The sequence below is a fragment of the Astatotilapia calliptera genome, chromosome 17, assembly GCF_900246225.1.
Source record: "Astatotilapia calliptera chromosome 17, fAstCal1.2, whole genome shotgun sequence".
NCBI lineage: Eukaryota > Metazoa > Chordata > Actinopteri > Cichliformes > Cichlidae > Astatotilapia > Astatotilapia calliptera.
In genome coordinates, this window is record NC_039318.1 from 4223925 (window position 1) to 4251649 (window position 27725).

The 27725-nt window shown below is 38.5% G+C and overlaps 2 protein-coding genes across 2 annotated transcripts; both read left to right on the forward strand.

Moving 5' to 3' along the window:
• The first annotated feature begins 1490 nt into the window (after positions 1-1490).
• On the forward strand, positions 1491-9809 carry prpf38a (pre-mRNA processing factor 38A). The gene is made up of 10 exons (XM_026147403.1): positions 1491-1725; positions 3782-3941; positions 5000-5121; positions 6303-6388; positions 6473-6583; positions 7430-7536; positions 7679-7705; positions 7805-7896; positions 8662-8710; positions 9549-9809. Exons 1-10 carry the CDS (start codon positions 1596-1598, stop codon positions 9592-9594), a joined length of 930 nt encoding a protein of 309 aa, XP_026003188.1. The 5' UTR covers positions 1491-1595; the 3' UTR covers positions 9595-9809.
• A 2481-nt stretch (positions 9810-12290) lies between these two features.
• Positions 12291-26929, forward strand: trmt1l (tRNA methyltransferase 1-like). Its single transcript, XM_026147402.1, has 16 exons — positions 12291-12374; positions 15556-15651; positions 15798-15860; positions 17868-17981; positions 18194-18258; positions 20477-20633; positions 22367-22487; positions 22572-22651; positions 22946-23198; positions 23657-23869; positions 23951-24141; positions 24749-24815; positions 25695-25858; positions 25936-26001; positions 26422-26548; positions 26707-26929. The coding sequence occupies exons 1-16, from the start codon at positions 12314-12316 to the stop codon at positions 26894-26896; spliced, it is 2028 nt and encodes a 675-aa protein (XP_026003187.1). The 5' UTR covers positions 12291-12313; the 3' UTR covers positions 26897-26929.
• The last annotated feature ends 796 nt before the right edge of the window (positions 26930-27725 follow it).

A 27725-nucleotide genomic window follows, 5' to 3' on the forward strand; every position in this document is an offset into this window, starting at 1 on the left:
CCTTCGGGGTTGCGTCAGGACACCAGGCATGAACTTTCTGTAACTTTCTGCTTTGCTCTTCATTTGCTCTTCAAATGTCCTGGTAAATTCATGCCTGAACATTTTCTGGGTTTTTTTGTTTTGTTTTTTTACGGAAGTTCACTAAATGGCAAAACGGACAATTGTGTAGATTTGCAGTATACTTTGTCCTAAATGAACACTTTACAGTATAAAGTGACTTAAGACAAGATTTGTTGACTGTTAAGTAGTGCCATATGAATAAAACTGAACAGATCTAAAGAAGGTGTTTATTAGAACAGGACAGATGGGTGACTGCAGTCCTCTGAGCACAAGGCTGACAGGACTTCCCCCCATATAATGAATAAATAAAACATAAAAATAAAAATGTAATTAAGACAGATTACTATACCAAACCTACAGATAAAAATGTGTTTACTGGGTTTGTTTTGTCAGCTCTAGCTTTTCAAAGACAATGAGGACCAAAGTACAATTAGAAGTGCTTGTTCTGATGAACACTTCATGGTTCAGAATCATCTTCAATGCACAACTTTTTCTATGCTGTGCTCAAGGTGCTCTCAGCTGTTTAACCCGACATATTTATAATTTAATCACATTAGGTCAACAGTGTCACAAAACAAGCCGCATACTTGAAATAACCTGGTCCGCATTACATAAATCACATTTTCAACAAAAGTTAGAAACGTTTAGTTAATATTTTGAGACAGACGCTTCACTCTATGTGCTATAACATAGACATAATAGTAAATGTGTGAGTCTTTACATTGTAGATTCTCACTGAAGGTATTAAAACCGTGAATGAATACGTATCGAATTATGTAGTAAACAAAAAGTGTGAAATAACTCAAAACATGTTTTATATTTTATATTTGTTATATTTAGATTCTTCAAAATAGCTACCCTTTGCTTTGATTACTGCTTTACACACTCTTGGAATTGTCTGGATGAGCTTCATGAGGTAGTCACCTGAAATTTTTTTCCAACAGTCTTGGAGGAGTTCACAGAGATGCTGAGCACTTGTTGGCCCCTTTCCCTTCACTCTGCCATCTCATACCAAAACATCTCGATTGGGTTTAGGTCAGGTGACTGAGGAGGTCAGGCCATCTGGCGCAGCACTCCATCACTTTAATTCTTGGTCTAATAGCCCTTACACAGCGTGGAGGTGTGTTTGGGGTCATTGTCCTGTTGAAAAATAAATAATGGTCCAACTAAACGCAAACCGGATGGGATGGCATGTCGCTGCAGGATGCTGCGTTAGCTCTGGTTCAGTGTCTTTTCAGTTTTGAATAAATCCTCAACAGTGTTGCTAGCACCCCCCGCGACCCTGAAAAGGACAAGCGGAAGCGAATGGATGGATGAAATTGAGTGTCGTTTTTTCTTTGTGTGTGTGTCATTTTTGTCCACACGCCATACCAGCTGGCGGCGGTAATGCACCGTTTCGCTGTTTGCCAACAAGAAGAAGCGGAAGTAAGAAGAAGAAGAAGAAGTCGAACCGGAAATAATATTTACTCTTTCCGGTTTGGCGTCTAAGGTTTTCTTTTTTTGGTTCATTTTCTCCATGCCAGAATAGTAGTATCATGGCAAACAGAACCGTTAAAGACGCTAACAGTATACACGGGACTAACCCGCAGTATCTGGTGGAGAAAATCATCCGCACACGAATCTACGAGTCTAAGTACTGGAAGGAGGAATGCTTCGGTCTCACCGGTTAGTAGTGTCACCAGTGAGCTAACGTTAGCTTCATGAGGGCTCATTTTAGCAAGCGGGTTACTATCGACATTAAGCGGGCTCAGTTATATTCTTGGGGAGATAGATAGAGAGATATTTTTAGGCAACAGAAATTATTTTATTTTAGGCTAAAAATTCAAGACACAGTCATACAAGTACAACACACATTAAGATGTGTCCTGAACTGCTCCTTGACTGTGCAAAATATTATAAACAATAAGTAACTTTAAATTAGAAATCGGAAATTTTAAATTAAAAAACTGAATATGTACATTTTGCAAATGGAATATTAAAGTGTTTGTACCATATTAGCACGGCAATGTCTGACCGTGCAATGGAAGTAGAATAAACAAAATTAAGTAACGTAAACACAGTAATTGAACTTAGTGACTATAGTTATTTAGTGTAATGTAAACAGTGACTGGAGTACAACAGTGACCAGAGTAATATAAGCAGTAGGTAAGCAGCATGATCAGTGTAGCAGCGTGTGCCGTAATAATAAATCAGATACGATATGAAATATGACAAGAATATAAAATAAGGTCCTGTTCTAGACCCTTATGGTGATGCTATGAGGGGAGTGGGGGCATGTTCTGATTTAAGCCTTGGATGGTCTGAGGATAGAAGCTCCTCTTGAGTATCTCTGTTTTTGTCCTGATAGTGCGAAACCTGCCTGATTGCAGAAGTTGAAACAGTTTGTTACTGAAGAAAGGCTATAGAAAAAATAAACAAATTTAACACATGGTTCTGTAACATGCCGTTGTGTTAAACGATGTAAATGCAAATGTTTCACCCACATTTGTGACTAAAAACAGACCTGCAAACATATTTAGTTTGACAACATTAAGTCCACGTGGCTCCCAGTTTTATACAGAAGCACTGATAACACAATAGCAGCAGTGATGATAACACTGGCATAGTTTAACATGGAGCTGAACTCTGTTTACACTTACACATGCACCGGGAAGAGCAAATAGACTTAGCTGTTACAGAGAAGCTGAGGAAAGAAAACGTGTTTCTAGAGCCCAAAAACAGCAGTTGTTCCTGTAACCACCAATAAAACCTATACTGGGAAAAAGGTGGCAGGAGCCCTTCATCAAAGCGCCTGATCAACAAACACCAAAATTTGTTTTACACAGAGAAAAATCTGCAGTAAGCCTCCAAGAGTAGTATTAAAACATGCTGTTAACTTGGTTTCATACCATGTTTATATTACACAGCTTGCTAAAGGCTGATGGCAGCCTTTACAGCCTTACCTGCAGCAAACGGGGGTCTAAAGGGAGACATGGACTGTTCTTGGCCATATTTATTTAAAGGCTTTCGTAACACTTTTCAGATTGCAATTGAAATGGTGTAAAATTTTGTGTTTATGAAATTGCATTAATATTGAAAAAGTGATGTCACTCCCAATTTGGTGCATTCCAGCAAAAGGAATAAATGTTAAAAGACCTCATCTACCTCAGAAATTAGAGACTGTTCTGGCCCTTCCTGTACAGTGTTTTTTACCAAGTCAGTGGGAGTCATTGGTTTCCAGGTCCTCCTAAAGTCCACAGTCAATTCCTTGGTCTTTGTCCCGTTGAGCTGCAGATGTTTCTGCTTGCATCACATGAGGACGGTCCCTTCTGGTGCCTCAGTTGTGCTGATGATCTTGTCAAACACACAATGTTAAAACGCACATATTGTGGTCTTTCTGTCAGGCAATCAACAATCCAGGACACAGCTTGTTGTACTACTTAGGCATTCCTTTCTTCATCTTTCTTCATCTCCTTCTCTGATAGTTGGATACCACAGTAATTGACTCAGAGTGCTAATATGCTAATATGTGAGGGACATCACTCCCCAGTTCTGAAATGGTACTGGTAGTAAAATAGTAGTAGAACTGTAAACTTCTAATCTGTACAAGTCTGTATACCTCTGTTCATTGTCTAATTGGAAACATGTATGCAGGTGCATTTGCAGGCAACAATTGTATACAATGCAATTTGTATTTATAGTTTTTTGTTAACAATGCTTTTGTATGTTGTTTCATCCTCAGCTGAGCTGGTTGTCGACAAAGCCATGGAACTTAAGTATGTTGGTGGAGTTTTTGGTGGAAATATCAAACCCACTCCTTTCCTTTGTCTCACGCTGAAGATGTTGCAGATTCAACCTGAAAAAGACATCATTGTCGAATTCATAAAAAACGAGGATTTCAAGTGAGTTTTCTGCAGAGAGAAAAGGAGTAAACACTGATGTTGTGTTAATTTTCTCAACCAAGTTCATAGTGTATAGAATTCACTCAAACTCGTGACACTTTTAGGCACATTCCCACTATTTTGCTTAGCTAAGGTTGTAGCATAGTTGTAAAGATAACAGACCTTTATGAACATTTGACCTTAAGAAAAAGTTGCATGATATTTAGAATACCCATATATGATTTCTTATATGGCTGTATGTTATCAGTGCAAACAGTGGCATTGAGAATGGCATTTTAAATTGCTCTTTATAGCAGTATTATCACTCGAAACTTCAGATCAGTCAATTGACCTTGAAGGAGAGGTCAGAGGTCAAATGTGACAAGATTTTTAACCTTTATATGGTACTTTTTTAATGTTCAAAATACACACTTGTAAGAATCATAACTTAACTTTTTGTTCAGTTGATCTTGGTGGATGTAAGCCAAATTGTAATAGATTATTATGACCCTTGAGTTTTATCTGAATTTCTTCAAAACTTTTTAAGCTTTTGTGTTTACAAATCGAATGATGAACTCAAACACAAATGTGATGAATCACCAGGGCTCTCAAAATATCTCCGGTCGGGCGACCAAAATCTATCTCAGCCCCGCCCGTCGGGCTATATGATAGCGGGGCTGAGATATTTGTACATTTTTTCAGTTAATTTGTATGAGTGAAACCTATTTTCCTCGGTTTACTTTGCTGCTGTCACATGGCTGTGTATTTGTTGAATACTTTATTGATAATGATTAGGTAAGGAAAATATGTTTCTGCTATTTTGTAAAATTGTTATTAATAAAAAGCTTTGTAAATTGTTTAAGTACTGTTTTATAGTTTTATGTGTTTTTAAATGTCTTTGTGCCTGAATGTGATCTTGCTGATTATAATGTTGCACAGCAGTTTGGTAAACTGTTGTCGGCAGTCAGCAGCGTGTGTAGCACATTTCGTGCTGGATTGATTAAGAATATATTTTTATGTGTGTAACACATAGATGAGGTATGACATGTTCGTGCTCATTTTTTTCCCTTTTCTTTTAGATATGTGCGTTTACTTGGAGCGATGTACATGAGGTTAACTGGAACTGCAGTGGATTGCTACAAATACTTGGAGCCTTTGTACAATGACTACAGAAAGATTAAGAGCCAGAACAGAAATGGAGGTGAGTTTGACAAGTTAATCTATAAATGACTGGACTCTAACTGGTGTTGGAGGGAGGTGAATGATATCGCAATATTTCAAGAAAATTTGCAATAATGAGATTTCTGACATATAAAAGAAAAATACTAAACATTTTATTATTTGCTCGCCGCTTGCAATCAGCAGTACTTGCAATGTACAATGTAAGTGCATGAAATGCATTCTCCATCTTTTCACATGAGCTAATGTCACTAATAAACTTCCTAATTTGAAGTGTGAATCTTATTGAAACAAGGCCCCAGCACTAGGAGCATTACAGTGTAGCAGTACTGACAGCATGAGGCAAAGGTGAGCACAAAAGTGGCATAGGTGTTTAAGTATGAAACTACTGGTTAACATTTTAGATTAACAATAATTAAAGTAATTTAACCTTGTAACTTGTCAAGAGCTTGTACAGAATTGTAATATAATAAACCTGAATTATGTTTTTCTAAGTCAATTTTTATATGTTTTATACATTTATTCAATTTATGTTATTTTATACCGAAACTTGAGACAGCACAGTCCAGAGAAGTGAGGAATTCATCAAGCATAACTTTCACCCACTAAAGAATATAAATAAATAAATTACAGTAAAATGTAATTTGACATCTTAATAAAAAAATATCTGTTTTACTTGACTATTGTTCTTCTCTTCTTTTTGTTAAAACAGTATTTTTTTTAAATTCATTGACAGTATTGATTCTGTTTTACGATTGCAAATAAAGAATTTTGACTTTTTTCTCAGAATTCTGAGAAAAAAGTCAAAATTCTGAGAAAAAAGTCAAAATTCTGACTTTTTTCTCAAAATTCTGGAAAAGAAGAAGAAAAAAAAAGGACATGCCCACTTTTTTTTCCCAGTGGCCCTAATCCTCTTCCATACAAAGCACTTGCACATACTAGTGGATTAAACTTTGCAATTTAGGACAACGTTGGCAAAAACCTTACATTGGGTGGTTGTTTATATTTGTAGGCGTTGTGCATGTATATGTACACCAATCAGGCACCGATCATTCAATGAGACACTGATTTTTTTCGTCATTGTGACACTTGTTAGTGGGTGGGATACGTGAGGTAGCAAGTAAACATTTTGTCTTCAAAGTGGATGTGTTCGAACCAGGACAAATGTGTAATTTTTTTTATTTTATTTGTAAATTATTACAGAGTTTGAGGTGATGCATGTGGACGAGTTCATCGACGGGCTTCTTCACGCAGAGAGAATGTGTGACGTCATCCTTCCTCGGCTTCAGGTGTGTTAGTGTCATTTTTGTATATCTGACCTGTTTGACGTGCCAATGTCATTGACTTTTCTTTTTTTTATGCGTGTATTACAGAAGAGGCAAGTGCTGGAGGAGGCTGAGATGCTGGACCCAAGGATTAGCGCTTTGGAGGAGGACTTGGATGAAGTAGAAAGCAGTGAAGAAGAAGATGAGGAAGAAGATAAGGTTAAAAATAAAATTATCAGTAAAAATCTACCATATAAAACTGATGCAATAAATTGGTGGTTTCTGATTGACATGTTCATTTTCCAAATATATTTCTAATGTTTAAAGAGCCCTCACTATAACAAAACACAATATGTTCAACTATCAGCTTTTGTTTAACTGCACAGTTAGCTTATGTTCAGCTTCACTGAAACATGAAAATCCATCTGTAATAGCAGTAACGTTCTGTACTGCCACAAGATGGCACCATCCATCCATCTTCATCTGCTTTATCGCGGGGGCAGCAGCCTAAGCAAAGAGGCCCAGACCTCCCTCTCCCCAGCCACCTCCTCCAGCTTATCCGGGGGAACACCAAGGCGTTCCCAGGCCAGCCGAGAGATATAATCTCTCCAGCGTGTCCTGGGTCTGCCCCGGGGCCTCCTCCCGGTGGGACATGCCTGGAACACCTCACCCAGGAGGCGCCCAGGGGGCATCCTTGTCAGATGCCCGAACCACCTCAGCTGGCTCCTTTCGATGTGGAGCAGCAGCGGCTCTACTCTGAGCCCCTCCTGGATAGCCGAACTTCTCACCCTATCTCTAAGGGAGAGGCCAGCCACCCTTCGGAGGAAGCTCATTTCTGCCGCTTGTATCCGCGATCTGGCACAGAATATGTAAAAACTGCAAACACAAGTAATACAGATAGTATTACATAGTGTAAATTAGTTCCTTTGCAATACAATGACTGGTTTAGGTTGCTCAGCTCAGTTATATAGAGGCGTCTGCATAAAATAGCTTCTATGTCCACTGAAAATGTTGTCTGTTAGTGGATTAACTGAAAAATAAAAACATGAATGAATTTGGTTGCAGATGGAGAGAATTCAGACTCCTGAGCCACATAGACGTGGTTACCGTGACAATGACAGACCTCGCCGCTCCCCATCACCACGTTACAGACGCAGCCGTTCTCCCAGACGGTACTCATTGTGCTCATCCTTACATTTTCTTGAGTCTTCATATGTTTGTGAATAAGACAAGTAGACTTGCAGAGCAACCTTTTCCCACATTGAGTTTATACAGTTGCTTTCATTATGGTAAGCTCCATTATTTCTTCTTCAGGAGGAGCAGGTCTCCAAAGAGGAGAAGGTATGACTGCGTTTTGCATTCACTTTAATCTTGTTAAAACTGCACTGCTAGTATGTGTGTCTTACAGGAATATCTGTGTTTTTTATTGTACATAAACAGCCCCTCACCACGGAGAGATCGCCATCGCAGCAAGAGCCCCCGGCGCCACCGCAGCAGGTCCAGAGAGAGACGCCACCGCTCCAAATCACCAGGTAATTAAAGGGGAGATCAGTGTTCTGTGGCCATATGGTGTAACCACAATAACAGACAGCTGAGAATGGGGGAAAATATGGGTTATTAAAGAGTCTGCAGACATTTAAGTTAAAGAAGCAACCAAATATATCATTCATATGATTTAGAACATGTATGTTCTCCATCAACTTGGAGTTCCAAAGCATTTTAGCCATTATATCTTTAACTGCTCACTTACTAATGAACAAAGCACTTTGTTTACAGTTAATCAACCAAAATTAATCGATTGGCTTGTTACTGTTATTTTTGTTATATGTATATATATGTACAGTGGTGACTCGTTTATCGTGGTAGTTACATTCTAATAATAACCCACAATAGGTGAAATCCTAAAATAAAAATAATATATGGTTGAATATATATCGGACATTCTTACCTCCAACAGGGTTTTTAAAAAAATGCATGCAAACCATAAAATAACCTGAGCCAGACATTTTTGTGGGACACTCAGGATCAGGGCCAGTGGTCCACAGGATGACTTGGATTCAAATTTGTTTTCATCTGTTTATTTTTTGCAAAGATTTGTGCCACAATATCAGTGGGTTTTAAACCACTGAAATGAAGCCAGCAATCATAGAAATTCATGTTGTTCTTCTGCCATCCTTTTGGCAACTGTGTTTTAAGTTTTTAGCACTGGAAATGTTCAAGTTATTTCCATAGTTACATAAGTTTGGAAAACTTTTGTCTATAACTAAAAATGACTTGGTGTCATTGTTGTGATCCAGGTCACCACAGAAGCCACAGACATCGCAGCCATTCCAAGTCCCCAGAGAGGTGAGTATTATTATTATTAATGTATATCTGGGTAACGTTATTTGATTAGTGGGCGCTGTGCTTCCTGGTCTTGATGTCAGTGACTTCGATCTCCTCCTGTGACCAGCTTATTATCCCAGCAGGGTACCTGATCACAGGCATAGGTGTTGATAGCCCAGATCTTGTTCTTACCATTCAGTTGACTCCTTGCGTACTGCTCCTTGGGGCTGTTCATCTTGTAGCCAAACATCTCATGATCACTGCTGCCATAGATCAGCTGGTTAGTCTCGGTAATGTTTGCAGTACGTATTGTCCGTAGTGCTGCATTCACATCATCTAGAAGACCTTCAGAGGGTAATTTATGTAATCTTGGTAACCGGCTACAGAGGGTCCAGGATCCTGTCTTTCAGGTCAATTCCTCTCTCACTTAACGATACTTTCTTGATACCCGGGGCTTCATTCTCACCCAAACTTGGGTATCTACCCCTGACTTGTCGTCTTGGCTCCCCCTTGTGTTGCATTTGTGTTGTTCCTTGCCAGTCTCTAGCTGTGAGAGCAGTTTCTCCATTATACTTTCATGATTTTAATTGTCTATAAACAAGTAACTAAATTAAGTAACTAACAAGAAATAGCACAAGCACACTATACTGTGCCGTAATTTGATATGGGCTAAAGACAGAAAAGAAGGAGGAAGAAAGAGAAATGTGTATTTTTAAGCTCCAGGTTAAAAATAACAAGACAGAGAGGGAGAAGAAAGAGTTTCCCTCTGTGTGCATATTTGTATTCACCAACTCCAGTGTAGTGGTATTAGAATATTCATTGTTTATTTAACTTGGTTTTGTTTTGTTTCACGTTACAGGAGTTCAAAAAAGAGTCACAAGAAGAGTCGAAGAGGAAACGAGTGATTTTTTTCTTTCTTTTTGTTTTTATACCAAACTTTCAGAAATCTGCTTTCTAATTCCTGTGTATTTGTTTTCTTTTCCCTTGTTGTTTTTTTATGGGAGGGGGGGGGAGTATAAATATATAAAATATTTCATGTAAACATGTTCATTGTGCTTAGAATGTGTTTCATAATCTGATTTGATCTGACATTTCAAAAATAAAGGCCCCTAAATTGTGACTCTTCGGATGTTTTAAGGTTGTTGTTGTTGTTGTTGTAATAGAATTAGTGGTAGTAGTAATAGTTGTTATTATTATTATTATTATTATTATTATTATTAACTGATAGGCAAATGAGGGAAGTTTGAAATTTGTAAATGAGATGAGGGCTGAGGGAACTGAAAGTGTTTTACCACTCCCTGATTTCCACATTTTCTTTGCATGTTTGTAACATATTGAAACACAAGTAAATATGAATTGTAGTTTCTAGAAGCGGTTAGTAGTAAGGGGTTGGGGAAACTTTGACTGTGTGAAGAGGAGTGTGCCCCTGGACTTCCCCTCGATTCACCCGGAGGCCTGCGTTTGAGTCCAGCCTGTCCGGCCTTGACTATAATAATGACTGTAGAAGCTACCGGAGCACAGAGGAGAAGAGCTGGTGAAGCCTGGACACTGGGTGTTTGTCAAGGTCATAAAAGAAAAACATGGTCAACAACCCAGGTAGGAGGTATGATATCAGACACTGCTGTCCACACCTACTGCTGTAAGAATAGCTGAGCAAAATACCTGGTTACATCGAACTCACTGTAACACACAACGAATCCCACACCTACACAGGAGTAGTTGTAACGGATAATTGGATGTTTTAGACTGCCTCTGAAACTAATATTTCTTGTTGTGTAGCTTGTGCACCTGCTATGCCAACACTGGCCACATCACCATTTCGACTACCATCAGGTAATTGTCCAGCCAGCCTAGCATGCATGCTGCAGATGTTTAGAAGTCCTTCGCTGTCCCCAAGTGTAACCTGTATTTCTTTCTGCATTATTGCATACAGCAGGGCATGCAGGATGTTCGGAACGTGCTGTTGAACGTTTATCCCTAACAACACTGCACCTAATGGCACTAAACCAAGCATTAGAAGGGCTCACTGGCCTGAAATGAGTCAACACTTTTCCATGCATGGTATCAGTCAGCATTTGCGGAAATGAACAGGATATTGAAATCCAACTCGAAGTACCAATCCAGACGCCGCTTTCTCGTGGAAGACCCTTCCCCTGATCAGTCTTGTCAAGGAGATCTACAGATAATTCCTTTGACTTCAGTTTGGTTTGTGCTCTGACTTGCACTGTTAACTTTGGGATTTTAAATAGACAGGTGTGTGCTTTTTCAAATCATGTCCAGTCAAGAGAATTTACCACAGATGGACTCCAACCAAACTGTAGAAACATCTGATAGATGATTACTGGAAACAGGATGTATCAAAGCTCGTTTTTTAGTGTAATGTTAAAGGCTGTGAATACTGTAAATATTATATTTTTGTTTTCAATAAATTTACAAGAATTTAAAGCGAATTTTTTTCCACTTTGCAATTATGGAGCATTATGTACAGAATCTTTGAGGTGAAAAACAACATGACTCTATTTTGCAATAAGGCTGTAACATGAGAAAATGTGCAACAAGTGCAGTGCTGTAAATGCTTTCCAGATGCAATGTATTTTTGTCAGTAAATGACAGTGACAAAGTTTTCTCATGATAGTCTGTCCTGGTTTAGCAAAACTGTGCACCTACCCTTGTCTGCCGGAAGGATGATGATGATATTACTAAGCGGTATGAGTGCCGCCTTCTCCTTGATACTGATATGCTTACTTATATATTATATATACTTATATGCTTGGGTCTTTGCATTGCTAAGACAGGCCAAAACTTTAATCCACAATAACAGTCTGAATAGGGGAAGAAGCTGTTTGTGGAAGTGTGGGACCTGATTGACCTGAGGAGTCAGCCAGTGTGTAGCGGGTCAAACAGGTGGTGGGATGCAAGACAGGAGGAGCTGGCGATGGCCTGCAGGGGTGGCAGAGCGCAGCCAGTGATTTTTTGGGTAGTGTTAATTACGCTCTGCGCAGCCTTCCTGTTCTCAGTAGTGACCCTAATGCAAAAGCAATGTATAAGTCATTGCAGTCATTGTGTAAAAGCTTACATTCTTTGTGGAGTAATTACATGCTTATCACATGTTTGCTTAGGAAAATTAGGAATTGTCTCAAAACTGGTTTGCCATATGAATGGGTGGTTCATTCCTTTAGCCATTACATTAATCATTTCATTTTTTAACAGTCAGTTTAATAATAAAATTCCATGACAAAATATTGCAACAAAAACGGAAAACCTGTTTGGAGACATTATCTTATAATTAGGTATGTCATAATTACAAATATTCTGATCTTGTAATTCTTTTTGTCAACATCATTGAAATGAACCAGTAAGAGTTCTTCTTCACTTTCTATAGGCTACTTGCATAATTTGACACTGAAGGTATCTGGTTATCCTCAGCACGTTGTCAGGTATTCTGAGTGTGGTATTATTTTATTTGCAACAGTAACTCATTTTAGATTATAAAATGTGTATTAATCACGCTTCTGTCGTGAATGCGATGCGCTTCCGTAAAATGTCAAATTGCGTTTAAAACAACGCGCCCTACGTAAAGAACGTAGAATAGAACATTTCCTGTGTGTGCTGCTGTAGTTCGTAATGGCGGAGCTTAAAGAGGCGGACGCTGCTCAGCTACACCAGGAGGACGTCGATAACAAACGTGGGTAAACTGTAGCGCCTGCATGTTTGGTCGCTAAATTTGCAAACATACAATGCAGCATAAATCATACTACAGGCATTATTAATGCTACGCAGCCTATTTAACGGGAGTTTGAGTTTATAACTGCGGAACTAAACGAGGGCCTCAGCATGGAGCTCCGCCATAGGACCTAATAGTCAACAACATCAACGACAAAAAGGGAGGCGGTAATAGTACTCCGCTATCGCTTCCTGTCGCATGAGATAGCGCAGCTGGCTTTGAACATCTGCTGATTTTAATGTGGTTTGAGTTGCGTTTTCAGTTAACCTGGTCTCATCACGGAGCTGCACTACAGGACCGCAGAGCCGCTCACTTCATACCGCTTAAACTGTTCATTTATTTTAACCGGTGTTCCAGCTTAACTGGTTTTGGTTTTCATTGGTGATGTTTGTGAACATTTCATCTGTGGACCCAAATTCAGGGGGCCCTATTCTAGGAAGCATGTCCAGCAAACCTTAGCTTAAAAATAAAATATGAGTTGGTCAACTTTATGATCGGCAACTCCGGGTTGCTCCAGAACAGCTGATCAGAGTAAGTTCAGTCAACTAACTCTGAGTAAGTTCATCCTGAGTTAGATCCAAAATGTATCATTTTAATTTAATATCCATACTCATCATTTAGCCAGCTTGAACTTTCATTAGATGAATTTGAATCCTAATTCTACGTTTGATTTTAGATCTAATGATTCAGCTGAAACCTGAAAGGTCAAAATGCAAGAGAGAGAAAGTGAAGATGAAATGCAGAGAGACTGATCAGACACAGTTTACTGATGGACCCAGATAGCAAAGAGTCCAGATGCATTCATCCACAGTTTAGTTTAACCTTCAATAAAAACAGTTTCTGCTATAACTCCAGTAACGATAAAGAATTCCATTATTTCTACCTTTTATTGGATAAAAATGCTTAAAGACAGAAAAACTTTGCTTTAATGTTGCCAGTGTAAGCATTCGTCATTTGGTCAAATATTAACCTGATAGATGTTGGCTTCCTGAGATTCACTGTTTCACATTTAACAAAAAAAAAGCAGGGCAGCATTTTACGAAGGAGTGTTAGGGTCATATTAAGAAAAAAATATTATTTCAGACTATTTTCAGACTTGTAATTCTATTTTGAGATAAAAGTCAAAATTTTGTTTTTTTTGGAAAACATCAAAAAGATGATTAGATTACAGCTGCTTTACCCTCGACCCTCAGAGGGTATCGCAATTGTGGCAGTTTGTCCTGAAACAACAAGAGTAATCTCCACATTTCGACTGTAACTCTTTTCAAGGAAAGGAAAGGTGGCTGGGAGAATTGCTAAGAACTTGGGTAAAGACAAGAGCCTTGTGTTGTTAATTATAATGACCTTACACTATTGTCCTTAAAAATGTAATGCTGCGTGTCACATTGTTAAGGACAGATGGATTAAAACTACAATGGGCAGAAGATGGACTACAAGATGCACATTTGCCAACACGTGTTCTCATATCAGTGATTTATGGAAGTCATATAAATGAGGTCAGCCTGTGGACAAATATCCCTTTGTTCCAAAGGTTGGAATTTTAAAGATAGAGGAACTTTTAGGGCCATATTTACAAATGTCTAAGCTGCCTTTTGAAGTTGAAAAGCTCATGGCTTTAAAGAGTCCCAGTGTTAGTTTTGTGATTGAAAGTTGTGAACAGGAGGAGTTTTGTGGCTGAAATATGGAGTTTCACTTTCAGGAGGAGAATATTTAAACCAGTTACGTTATCAGGCGAGTGAGTCATCTGCACTTCAAGTGGATGGCTCAAGTTGTTATTGCAGTGCCAAAACATCGGCTCTGTCCTGAAATTTCGCTCAGTCCTCACACTGAGCCCCACAATAACACTGTCTTTGTTGTGCTGTGAGCACATAGTGAGTGACTTGTTTTTGCTGACTCTGTAACAAATTAAGTTTTACTATATAACTGCCTACAAGATGCCAAAGATCAGTAAACACAAAATGTTCTTACCCTTAATGAAAACAAGGCTTCAGAATAATACCCCTATGGATGAGTTCACTTTGCCCACTTCCTTCTTATTGTTCTTCTACTGTTAGAAATCTTTAATGTTTCTAAATATTTATTTTAAATTATACAAGCAGTTGACTAGTTTTCGCCATTACATGAAATTACCAAAGCAAAATCCTGTCGTCCCCCAAAACACATTGAAAAACGTATTCATGCCGTCATCACCTCTAGATTGCATTATTGCAGTTCTCTGTATTTGGGTCTTGACAAGTCTCTACATAGTGGTTTGGATCCACCCATTTATGGCTACAAGAAGTGCAAGAAGACTTAATTGTGGACCACATGGCATTAAACCATGAAACAAAAATGGAAATGACTAAAATGATAAGCTTGGCAGTGGATGGAACAACAACACTTGAAGGACAAACTGTATACCTACATTTATACCTGGAAAAAGGATAACATTGGAGAAGGGTCTCAAGATTCACAAAGGCCTAACCCAAGTGTCTGAGAGGATTAGCGAGGGCCTCGTGTTGATCACTTGTTCCTTAAACGTGCATCAGAACCACAGATAAAGCCAGATGAAGCACAAATGGGTAAAACATAAAGAAACTCTGTCTGGAAACATGATGTGATGTTATTCTTGTTCTTGTTAATGTTGTTTTTAAGTTAAGCTTTTCTTTCTCTTCAAAGAAGTCTGTTAGTAACTTTTTTAAAAAGTGTATTCTGCTGACATTTATCTGAAATGCTTATGCCTGACATACTTAACAGTTGTGTGTGGTAGAGAAAAATCCAAATGTTCTTTTAATGAGCTGTTTTTTTTTTTCTTTAAGTGCATTCAAATTTAAGTGGGGAGTAAACTTCAGTGGCAACTCCTTAACTTTATTGTTCTCAGGTTTTGTGAAACGATGTCAAATATTTTTTATTTTTATTGAAATAAAATCATAAAATCGAATTTCCATCATTTTCCTCTGACCTGTAGTGATTAATTTGGTATTAGTTGTCTAGTTTTGGAGAAGTTGGTCATAGAGGTAAATATAATAATACTACTACTACTACCAATGATGATGATGATAATAATAATAATAATAATAATAATAATTAAAACTTTGAGCCATTGAACTCCTTTAAAATAGTTAAGGAAGTATTTTTCTTTTCTCTCTCTTCATTTCTGAAGGTGGGGATGGGGGCGATGGACCATTTGTTGCTGAGGAGACACTGAAGAGTGAAAGTGCCACAGATGATGATGCCAAACCCTCCATCACAACCGCTGGTAATTAAATACAACTCGATTTTTGTTAGGATTTGCATAACAGCTGCATTCCTGTACTCATCAGAATTGAATCAGGTAGCAATAATGACTAAACTTTAACTGGTCTTTGTAATAATATAACAAGTGTTCTGTTTTTCTCCAAATAGAGAGACACCTCTCCATTCAAACTAAACTGGAGGGCCTTGAGATGCTGGTTGACCTCAGTGGTGGTAAATTCATTTCTTTAGTTTTTATTAGACAGTCAGTGACAGACGGGCAGATTTAAAGACTTGTTGATTTGTTATTGAACAATTACATATTAGAACAAAATTGATACCCCCCCCCCCCCCCGTGAGATTTTCAACATAGCATTTCTAAACATAGTAGTTTTCCTTACAAAACTTCCTTAGAAAGTTTTCCTTAGAATTAATTATTATTATAGTACACAGTAAATACTTTAAGAAAAAACAATAATAAAAAACGATGGATATACAAAGTTATCACAGATATTCCAAGTGTCAAGAACTGGAGGGAAAAGTAATGAAGAAATTCAAAGAGAGGCACACAGTAAAGAACAGGCAAGTGAAAAATAAAAAAATGAATAGTGACAGATGTGTATAAAGACTCCAGTAAAACTACCAAGACACTAGTGAATAACCAATAATAGCCAAGCCGGGAACTATAGTGAGGAGACTCACAACAACTATGCACAGGAAGGGACCATTATGTTGCAGGTCGGGAAAAACTTTACTTCTGCAGAAGAGATGCCTTCAAGCCAGCCTGAAGTATGTTAAGGATAACCTAGAGACAGATTATACGGATATGTCCTTTGGTCAGATGAGATGAAAGAGCTCTAGACTCTTTGGTTATAGAGAATGCTGACACTCAGAGAATACTGTCGTCAAATAGAAACACTGTGGTGGGAGTATTATGAAATATTATCGTTTTAAAAAAGAACAGCTTTTCATTGTCCTATGTTAGCTTATTGATTATGTAATTATTTAGCTAATACCAATAAAGTAGCTAAATGACACAATAACAATCCCTCACCTTCAGTGTGTATTTGACAATCATTTCTTAAGGAATCCATTTCATACTTGTTAATCACTCTTTGTTTTTATAGTGCAGGGTGATACATTTTAGTGAACTTTAAGGGACAACGATAGGCATTTAAATTGACAGATATTGAACTGAAAATACAAACAGCTGTACAAATGTGCAACAATTCTTGTTAAGTTTAAAAAGGCAAAAACACTTCTGTAGAGTGCACCTCAATGATCTCATGATCCCTTGTAAACAAGTACCTGGGGAAAGTGGGAAGGAAACATTCTCTTATAACAGGAAGAGACCTCTCGCAGAACCAGGCTCAGGCACATCCTGGTCAGAGGGTAAAATGAAAAAAATAAGAATATAGGGAGACCAGTAAAGATGGGACAAAACACAAACTACAGGAGAGACAAACAAAACAGCAAGTAACAAATACCATTACTTCTAGATCCCGACCGATAGAGGATTTTTAGAGTTATACTGATATTTGGTCATTTCAAAAATCCAATATTGTGATATGTTAGCTGTGTTTCTTTTTCTTTCAGACACATGATATACAAACAGATTTCCCTAACATTAGTTATGTGGAGCTATTTATTTAATCATTTACACTTTGCTCAATTCTGCTGGTGTTAGCTCATCGTGTGCCAACTGGGAATATACAGAGTGGCATTTCCTGGGAAAAACAGCAACACATGGTTGAAGGGTGTTTAATTTTAAAATGTTCATTTATTGGCCATATTAAATATTGATACTAATAGGGCTTGCAAATAGTTAATATCAGCCGATAGTATTGGTTTGAGGTTAAATTACACATCAAAGCACACTGATAGTAAATGCACAAGGTTGAAATTAGTATGTGTTTAAGAGGTTAGTTGACAATGAATCAGTAATTATTGATACTCTAATAATTACTTCAGTAATTTTTTTGAGTCCTGTCAAATGTGATCAGATGTGTCAGATTTTACATGATTGAAAATTTTCACAGTTTCAGACGTTGTATCAGGATGTATCAGCTTTTACCATTCAGACATTTATGGACAAAGCAAATATTGATTCAGTCCTGTATTTTATTTTATTTTTTACATTTGAAATACAGTTATGTAATAGGTCACACACCAACCAATTTATTTTAATCAATAAAGCAGTTGATTAGTGTTGTGCTGATTTTTGCCTTTTTCGCTCAAAAGCTGGGCGGAAATCGTGTCCTCTGTGTCCTGAGGAGAAATTTAAGGCCTGTTACAGCCACAAACTCCGCCGACACCTGCAGAACCTCCATTGGAAAGTGTATGCAGAGTTTGAAGGTAGGAACAATACAAATCGACACACATACAACAATAACCAGCAGTCATCTGGTTTCAACTCAAATCTGCAGCAGCAAGGAGTTGTTTCTTCTGTGTGACTGATGCTGGATCATATTTTGTGTTTAAATTTGTCCTGGATAAGGGTGTGGTCACTGTTTGTACTCCAGGGATCTTCTTCTGTATCAAAATGTGAAAACTGTTTCTTTGAACAGGCTACAGGATGTGCATCTGTCACCTGCCCTGCAGAAATGTTAAGCCCAGCCTCAGCGGAGATCATGTGAGACACAAAACACATACACACATCATTTAGGTTTTTGTAAACAATAAAATGCTAATAAGATAAACATAAATACAGGTAACAATTAACAAGTTTTAAGACTTCCTGAGTGTGCAGGGCTAAAGTGCTGAAATGAAAAAAATAAATGGATCTTTAACGTTACAGTGTGTAAGAGTAGATTGCACATTGCCGTCTGCCTCTGTGCTGTGTGTCAGCAAAGCTTTGTCCAGGCGTTGGTAGGATTTTTGTTCTATGAGACACATTTTCTATCTGCTGGTGATGCATGCGATGCAGGGGACTCCTGTTCTTGCTGCTCTTTCTGCTGCCTGAGGTCCTCATTAAGCACATGAGCAATTGTGGGCATCTTCTTGTTGTACTTACAGATTTTTGCTGTTTCATCTTCAATAGTGGTTCTGACGCTCACTAGTCCTCGGCCTCCTTCCTTATGCTTAACGTATTTAGTTCAATGAAATTTTATTCATACAGTGGTTGTTGAAAACCCCAACAATCAAATGACCACCAAACTCTTGGTGATAGTGAGAAGGAAAAACTTTTAAACTTTTTTAAAAGGAAAAGTTTTAACAGCAAGAAACCTCCAGCAGACCTGGACTCAGGGAGGGGCGGCCAGCTGCTGCTACCGGTTGGCGCTAATGGGAGAGGGGACAGGACAAAAGACACTCTGTGGAAGAGAGCCAGAGATGAATAATAATTAAATGCAGAGTGGTGTATAACCACACAGTGAGCAAAAAAGGTGAGTGAAAGAAGAAATACTCATCATGGGGATCCCCCAGCAGCCTTCGCCTGTTGCAGCACAGCTAAGGGAAGATTCGGGGTCACCTGATCCAGCCCTAACTATATGCTTTATCAAAAAGGAAAGTTTGAAGCCTAATCGTAAAAGTAGAGAGGATGTCTGGCTTCCAAATCCAAACTAGGAGCTGAGAGCAAACTGCTCTGTTGGGATGATATGATACTATAACAAACAGTAATTTTGGGTTATGTACCCTATTTTTCAGACCATAAGGCGGGTTTATATTTGTATCTGTTTTTGATTCATCGACACTGTTGATGAATGGGTCTGTTTTCATACATAAGGCGCATTAAGCGAAACAAAACAGTCAGATAAATCAAACTTTATTAAACTCATTCTTCTTGCTTCCTCCATTTCTGTACCATTGATTCATTAATGCTGAATTCTCTGGCAGCTGTTCTATTCCCATGTTGTTGCAGTATATTAATGACTAACCTCGTATTGTGGATGGATTATCTCATTTGTTCTCCTGACTGAACTTTGGTCCGTTTACAGCATCCTGCCATGCGATTGCATTTGTCCCTGACCATCAGGAACCCTCACGTTAACTTTTATTGAGTGGAAAAAAGTTAGCGATCATCCTCCAGCTTCACTGTTTATGTTATGCTAACATAGATGTGTCGCTAGCGATCATGTAGCAAATCAATATATACCAGCTAGCCCAACTTCAGTAACCCTACAAACGTCACTGCTGTTTAGTTTTCTGTCTTCATTTATGTTGGAAGTGATGGCAGAGCTGTACCTTTTAATACTTTCAGAAATCTCTCAGTCAGAACATGGCTATATCATGTTTAGGTGGAAGCTAGCGAGTGGGTGAAAAATCCACTTCAAACCATATGGGGTCATTTTTGACCCCTGAGGACCACAGGTGTGATTATGTGCTGCCATTTAAAAATTTTAATGATTCAAAAAAACATTCTCACTAAAGTTTAACATACAGCACTCTGTGGTTAGTCAGATAGTCAAAATAATCTAAACATTTAAATATTTTATTGTTTCGTTTTATTTTCGCTCAAAAACAGATACAAATATAAATAAATACAAATAGTTTATGTAAACAAGGTCTGGTGGCCCTAAATTGCAAAATGAAAGGTAAATTTTGTGTTAATATGTTAATCTTAAGTAAAACTAAGGTGTAACCCTGAATTGATTGACAATTTTCCTTGTACTTGAAAAAACACTCAAATGACATCGGGTCATTTTTGACCCCTGAGGACCACAGGTGTATGGAAATCGGGAGGACAAGGGTTAAGTGCGCCTCATGGTGCGGAAAATACGGAATGTGGCAATACAGGACACTACAGCAACATTAAATTCATATTATCAGCATATTGCATATTCCTTTTTCTTGTGAGAGAATGATCTGGGCTTATATTTTGTCACTTTGTTGTTTGTATTCTTTCCCTGTAGGCATCTGGGAGACACGTCGCTCACTACCACTGCATAGTGTGCTCTGTTACCATTGCCAGGAAGACGGACATGATTAGCCACTTGAAACGCCACGTAAACAAAGGGGAGACTGAGGCTAGCTACTCCGGGACCTCAGATGTCCTGTTTGAAGAGCCAAGTAAGAAACACTGAGCTAAGCTGACGTTTACAGTTGCAGTATTGATAAAAATCATAAAAGTTCCCTCAGAGGTGAAGTGAAGTTTATATTATGACTTCCAGAAAATCTCCCAAATGAAAGGTGTTTTATGGCAGGTCTGGACCCAGGGCCACTTGAAGAAGTTGACCATGAGCTGTCATGTTTACTTGTAGTAGTAATAATAATAATAATAATAATAATAACTTTATTTATAAAGCGCTTTCAGACAAAGTGCTGTACAGCTATTTGAAAATAAAGAGATAAATTAAATAAGAGTATAATAATAATAAATAAGAGAACAAAGCAGAATGCACTTTGGGAAGACGGTGATCTATCAGAGGCAGGCCCTGCATCATAACCATGTTCTCTGGTGACTGTGGCCTCTCTCAGCAAAACCATGTCTCCTGCCATATCACAAAAAATGCTTCAATAAAGATCTCAGCAACATGAAGATTGTGTCTTGGCCTTGAGATTTCCAAGATCTCCATCCAATCAAACATCTGGGGGGAGGTGTTGGAAAAAAATGGCTGTTCGTTGTAGTATGAGTGAAATGGACACAATTTTAACATTTTAGAAACAATCAGAGATGGACCAGGAGTACCATTCAAAAATAAACACAACTAATGTCTCAGATTATGATTGTTTGTGATTTGTGACACAAATATAATTCTATATTGGCACAATCATCTCGATGCTGCAGAGAGCTTACTTCGGTCTAGATAGTAAAAGTTTCATCTTTGATTTCTCCAGTGCAATCCTGCTCCCACTCCAAGAAAGAAAATCTCAGTAAACATGTCCACCGTCTCATGGATTGCTGACTACTTGAGCATTACTCTTTGAACACATCAGACTTTGTCCAACTCGCAGTGTGAATAAGATCAGAGAAGCAGCGATTGCTACACAGCTTTTGTCTGTCTTGGCGTAGAATGTTGATGTGGTAGAGGAATATGAGTTCCTAGGTATCCACACTCTGAGCATTGCTGGAGATTTTCTATCAGTTGTGGTGAGCACCGTGTACTTTGCTGTGGTCTGCTGGGGAAGCAGCATCACAACTGCCAACTGAATAGACTGTTTAAGACAGCTGGGCCTATGATTGGCTACAAAACTGGACAAACTGTGGTGGGGACTGTGATGGACCGAGTTGAAAAGAAGCAGGAGTCGTCACAGGAATTATTAGAAAAATAGGGTTTTCATTTATTTAACCCCCAAAAATTATATTTACAAAAGTCATAAATGTTGAGCTCATAAAAAATGTCAAAGAAACACAAATGAACTCAGGTTTTGGATCATAGCAAGTAAGAAGTAAAGAAACAAATGGTTAGTCAAAAATCAAAATGAACTGGTATGAATGCATAAGTAAACTAAATGTGTGCGCTTACAAATAGAACAAATGTATCCAAACCAATCAACAAACTTATTGGAAACCAACGCGTGTTATTGTGTTTAAATAAAGAAATGAAAATACACAAGAGTTACCGACTTTGGCCATGGGTTTGGCCATCACAGGGACCAATGGCTTATAAAGTTATTTATTGAGTCAATTTTCCAAATTGTTTTTGAATGTAAATTGTCTGTTATTTATTTTAGCTGTCTGCAGCTTAATTTCAGGGTTTTAAATGCAACACAGCTGTTAAAGGTCCTGTTTTTGTTCTGCAAAATCACAAGGTATTAGTGATAAAGAACTGATCTCTCCGTCTGCTTTATTGTGCAAACAGGTCCGTCAGGTCAAGCCTACGAAATCATGAAAGAACTCGGAACAAATGTTCAGCTCCTCCCAAACCACACCACTCCGCAGAAGAGTGACACCTACTTCAATCGCAAGATGAAGCCCAACAGGTGGAGATGAGCTCTTGTTAAAATATGTCCAGTATGTCTCTGATGTTGAGAAATTAAAGTGGAATTTGTGGGGTTTTGTTTCAGGCAGCTGGTGTTTTGTTCGCTGGCTGTTTTGGCCGAGGAGAGAAACCCTGTTGAGTGTCTGGATGCTTTTGGAGCCACAGGTGAGTATGAAATGTACAGAACTCCACGGAAGAGTTTCATTTTAGTCAGGAGTTCAAACCAAAACCTTAAAAAACAAACAAACTATAAAATAACAGAAGTTTTAGCATAATCCTGTTTATTTTTCCTATAAAAATTCTATTCATTAAGCTTAGTTTAGTTCAAATCAGTTATTAAGAGGCTGGAAGGCTGTTTGTTCTTTGCAGTGACACAGAAAGTAAATTTACATCATGTCTCAGCAGTATTAGCTAATCAGCAATGAAATTCCACAACATTTCTTCTTTGCCACCTTTCAGGCATCATGGGCCTCCAGTGGGCGAAGCATCTTCTTAATGCTGTGAGAGTTACTATAACAGATATCAGTGAGACATGTGTCAAAATGATCAAAGAGAACTGCAAGCTAAACAACATCCGAGTGGACGGAGGCATGCGAGTTCCCCGGGGGTCTGACGGGCCCAGCGATGAGGTCGAAGGAGTGCCCATTGCTACTGTTGAGGTCGTCAAAATGGATGCTAATGTCATCATGCACCTGCGACCTTTTGACTACATGTAAGTGTGCAGGGTATCTTTTACATGGCAAGTTAGTAACGCTGAGTCATAAAAGTTAACCTCAGTTACTCAGTTACTGTAACTGAAGTGTTTATAGACTCAATCCCTAGTTTCAAGTTTCATTTAACATGACATTTATTTTGATCCAGTTAGTCAAAATGCGATCGTTCAGGTTGAGTCTAACTTGTGATGAACAACTACATAAGTTTTAAGTGTCTCTTAGTTTCTTAGTTGAATTGGAAACATTTATTTCTCATCTTGTCCAGTTTCAAAACAACAGGTTCCCTTTCAAAGTGGTTATGACCCTATTTCAATATAATCTTTGACTATAGCTTCATCTTTGTAGGGTTTTCATGTTATGAATCTAAATACAGTCTGTGTTATGGGTTTATGGGAGGTCCCAATTCTGTCAGAATGTCATTAAAAAATTTCTACTTTCTATTTCATGAATGTTTCAGTCACCTAGATCCATTCGGTACGGCAGTGAACTACTTGGATGCTGCCTTCAGAAACGTCCGAAACCTGGGCATCATCTCTGTGACATCCACAGACACGAGCTCCCTTTATGCCAAGTCACCCAACGTCACCCTGCGTCACTATGGCTGCCACATTGTACGTACCGAATACTACAAGGAGTTGGCAGCACGAATGGTCGTGGCGACTGTCGCCCGGTAGGCTGTTTTTATTTTAATGTGGGATGTGATGCAGAATTAAATCAGCTTTTTATACTGATTAACTTCCATCTGCTGCAGAGCGGCAGCACGCTGCAACAAGGGCATTGAGGTGCTGCTAGCGGTGGCATTAGAGCATTTTGTGCTGGTGGTCGTGAGAGTCCTCAGAGGTCCTGTGCAAGCTGATGAGTCAGCCAAGAAGTTACGAAAACTGATGCACTGCCAGTGGTGTGAGGAGAGAGTGTTCCTCAAACAGGGAAACATGGTGGATGGTGAGTGGCTGAAAATCATATACTGTAGAGGATTATTTACAAGCTTTTAAATCAGAATCAGAATCAGAATCAGAATGGGGTTTATTGCCAAATGTTGAGCAGGTTTACAACATTAGGAAATTGCTGCGGTGCTTCAGTGCAAACATGCTGTCATAAATAGCACTTAAATAGACATGGAAAAAAATAAAAGTAGGGATAAGAATTAAAAGTGCTACGTGGAAAGATATGTGCATGAGATATACATGAGATATATACATGAGAATAAGAATTAAGAGTGCTACGTTGAAAGATATATACATGAGTGCAGGTGGTGATCAGTGCCAAACATAGAATGATGCAGTGACACAGTGTAGGGTCATGTGTTAGTGGCGGGTACAGTCATATGGTTATTGTTCATGTGTCCAACAGCAGAGGGGAAGAAACTGTTCTTATGGCGGGAGGTTCTGGTGCGAATGGACCGGAGCCTCGTCATGAAGCATTAAAGCATTGAAGCATTAAAGCAATTTAAGAATCTGTCACATATTTGGTGAGCTGTAGCAAATAATTGTAATTTTAATAAGATGCTGAAGTTACCTCATCATCGTGTTCTAATGCCTGTTTGTTTCAGACACATTACCCTGCAACTGTCATGGAAGTCTGCCTGGAAAAACAGCAGTGCAGCTGGGACCTCTATGGTAAACTGCACATAGCAACACCAGTCACAGACTGCTGCGTTCTCATGTAGCTGTAATAGTTTGGTGTTAACATCCATTCTCCTCCACTTATCCTTGTGCTAACATTTAATTTAAAACATTTTTGTGGCAATTAAATTATTTAATGGCCAGTGAAAGAAATGCTTTACCAAAATCCTGATACTTTAAACCATTTTTGTTATTGAAGGATGCATCTAACACCCACAAAAACTGGGTGCATAATTTAATGATAAAAACAAGCTTGTAAAGAGTCCAGAAAGAGATAAAAGCATGATATCACCACAAGAACCAACAATCAAGAACTATTTTAAAACTGTGTGGCTCATCCTGGCCCTAGTTCTCTATTCCTCTAATGCCTTCCTTAATTAGACTAAATAACCCATCTAAAGTCTAAATATGCAAGGTATTCCCTGAAAAAGATATCATCTGGATGGAAGAATGTGCTGCTCGAAAACCTGTATGTTTTTCCAAACTGCGCTTGCACGTCTTTTCAGATGTGCGAGCTGCCAATTCCGTCTTCCTCTCTTCTTTAGTTTGAAGGATGCTTTGTTTACATTTTACATTCCTTATATTTAAAACTTTGTTTGTCAGTCCAATTACGTTTGAGCCTCTGAAAGTGGGGGGCTGTTTATGAAAAATCGCTGATATCACAACAACAGCTCCCTCAAAGTGTTTATTTGTAAGGTAGATCCTACAATAATACACACAGATGGTAATACAAAATGTAAATGGTGCTACAAAGTTAATACTTTTGTTAAAGACTTTCATTTAAAATCCTATGAAGTTGTGTACACAAGCAAAGAGTTAAAGTGTCATTGTCCAAATACTTACCAAGCTGTTTGTGTATGTGTGCATGTGCAGGTCTGGTCCTCTATTTAACACAGGCTTTCTGAGAAGGATGCTTTCTGCAGCTGTGAAGCACAGCATGGATGATATCCAGCCGCTTGTCAAAACCCTGATCTATGAGTCTGAGTGCAACACCCTCAAGTCTTTAGTCCACGGACCGTCTGCTCTCACCAACCAAGGTACCAATCTATCATCTGTAACATGGGTCTGATGTTGACATGGTTGAATCTTAAAAGGATCTTCTGTTCTTCTGCAGTGGAGTGCGGCGTTGTCATTAAGACCTTAAACACTGGAGAGGAGTCGGGTGCTGCTGATCAGTCTGGTGAGTCAAAGTTTTCTAAGCCTCCATTATTCACTCAGGCCTCCTACTTGGTGTGAAATATTTTCACACACATGGACAACTGAGTGAAAACCTGCAGCAGACAAGGGAAAGGAGTAAAGACTGTGTACACAGACGGCCATACTCTAAGCATGCATGTGTCCTCTAGAGGGCAGTGCAAGCCTTTCCTGCATTAAAGAGATTCATGATGAATAAATTAACTACTTGGTCTTAATTTTAACACTTTTTACAGGCATCATCTATTAAAAAAACTATTGTAGTTTTGTCCTAAAAATTTCCTTTACTGCATTATTTCAGACATATTCAGTATTCAGTATAACATATATGACGTTACATAAAAATGATTTTTGACTTCTTCATTTCCAGTTTTCTGTTGAGGTATAATTTTGAATTTTCCCATAGGAAAGAGGAAGATTGCAGATGAATCTGGGAACTTTGTGAAAAAGCTCAAGTCTGATGCCGCTCTGGATCACCCACCATTCTACTACAGCATCCATCGCCACAGCATTCGTGGCATGAATATGCCCAAGTGAGTGACCTTTACCAAACTCTCTCAAGAATTCAGGTATTTTCACATTTTGGTGACTTTGCAACAAATAGGAAACTAATGACCAAAGTACAAAAACAGGCCAAACACTAGTCAGGATCAGAGTGCACCTCGCTGTAAATACTTTGTTCTGTGCACAGGTTGAACAAGTTCCTTCAGTACCTGACAGAAGCTGGCTTCAGAGTGAGTCGGACTCACTTTGATCCAACGGGGGTTCGAACCGACGCCACGCTGCTGCAGTTTAAATCTGTCCTCGCCAAGTACAGCGTTCCTACATGCACCAACGCTAGCGCCACTCAGACCAGCGTGAGCATGGAGAAAACAGTGTGAGCAAATAAAAGGCTTCACTACTCCACACCTGAAGTGAAACTTTATTTCTTTGCTTCTTTACGCCTGAACTAAATTCTCAGTCAGTTTCAGTCAAAACATGTGGTTTTTCTGAATAAACCTTAATCAAACATAAACCAAGGAAAGATATTTTTCTATTTGTACACAAATTCAAGTGTTACAGATGGCTCATTTTATCTCTATTTATTTCTGCTGAAAATCTCTTTATTACCTTTTTGTTTCCCTTGTTTTATAAAAGCATCATAAAAATCTCGTCTCTTGCTGTCTTAGTAATTCTTTACTGGGCTCTAATTTCATTCTTTAAACTGTTCTGGGTTTTTTTTGTCCAGTGTGGAACAGGCGCACATGTTACCCAAAATGTACAATGAAGGGTCAGAGTCAATACTAAGCAGTGACATATGCAGAGAGACACCTAAGAACTACTATATTTAAAATGTAACCTGTAATAGGCACGAGATATACATTAGATATTTGTGTGGTCTGTAGCTCAGAAGGTAGACCAGGTCACATACTAATCAGAAGGTTGGTGGTTTGATGCCCGTCTGCTCAAGTCTGCATGACAAATTCTTGGGCAATATACTAACCCAGGTAGTGTGTGAATGTTAGACAGAAAACACTTCCATAGAAAGAGCATAGGAAAAAAGTGCTTGTGTGAATGAGGCACGTTGTATAAAGTGCTTTGAGTGCTCAGAGTAAAAAGTCGCTGAATAAGAACCAGCCCGTTTAGCCATAGAACAGTGACACTGAAAATATTATCAGCCTAAAAAGTGATGAAAACAACCTTAGTGCATTCAGGGAAAAGAAAAACACA

Coding starts and splice junctions, on each gene's coding strand:
- prpf38a (XM_026147403.1), top strand. CDS start 1,596: ATGGCAAACAGAACCGTTAAAGACGCTAACAGTATACACGGGACTAAC. Junction 7,537..7,678: donor CGCAGCCGTTCTCCCAGACG/GTACTCATTGTG, acceptor TTTCTTCTTCAG/GAGGAGCAGGTCTCCAAAGA. Junction 7,706..7,804: donor AGGTCTCCAAAGAGGAGAAG/GTATGACTGCGT, acceptor GTACATAAACAG/CCCCTCACCACGGAGAGATC.
- trmt1l (XM_026147402.1), top strand. CDS start 12,314: ATGGCGGAGCTTAAAGAGGCGGACGCTGCTCAGCTACACCAGGAGGAC. Junction 15,652..15,797: donor ACCCTCCATCACAACCGCTG/GTAATTAAATAC, acceptor TTCTCCAAATAG/AGAGACACCTCTCCATTCAA. Junction 24,142..24,748: donor ACAGGGAAACATGGTGGATG/GTGAGTGGCTGA, acceptor TGTTTGTTTCAG/ACACATTACCCTGCAACTGT.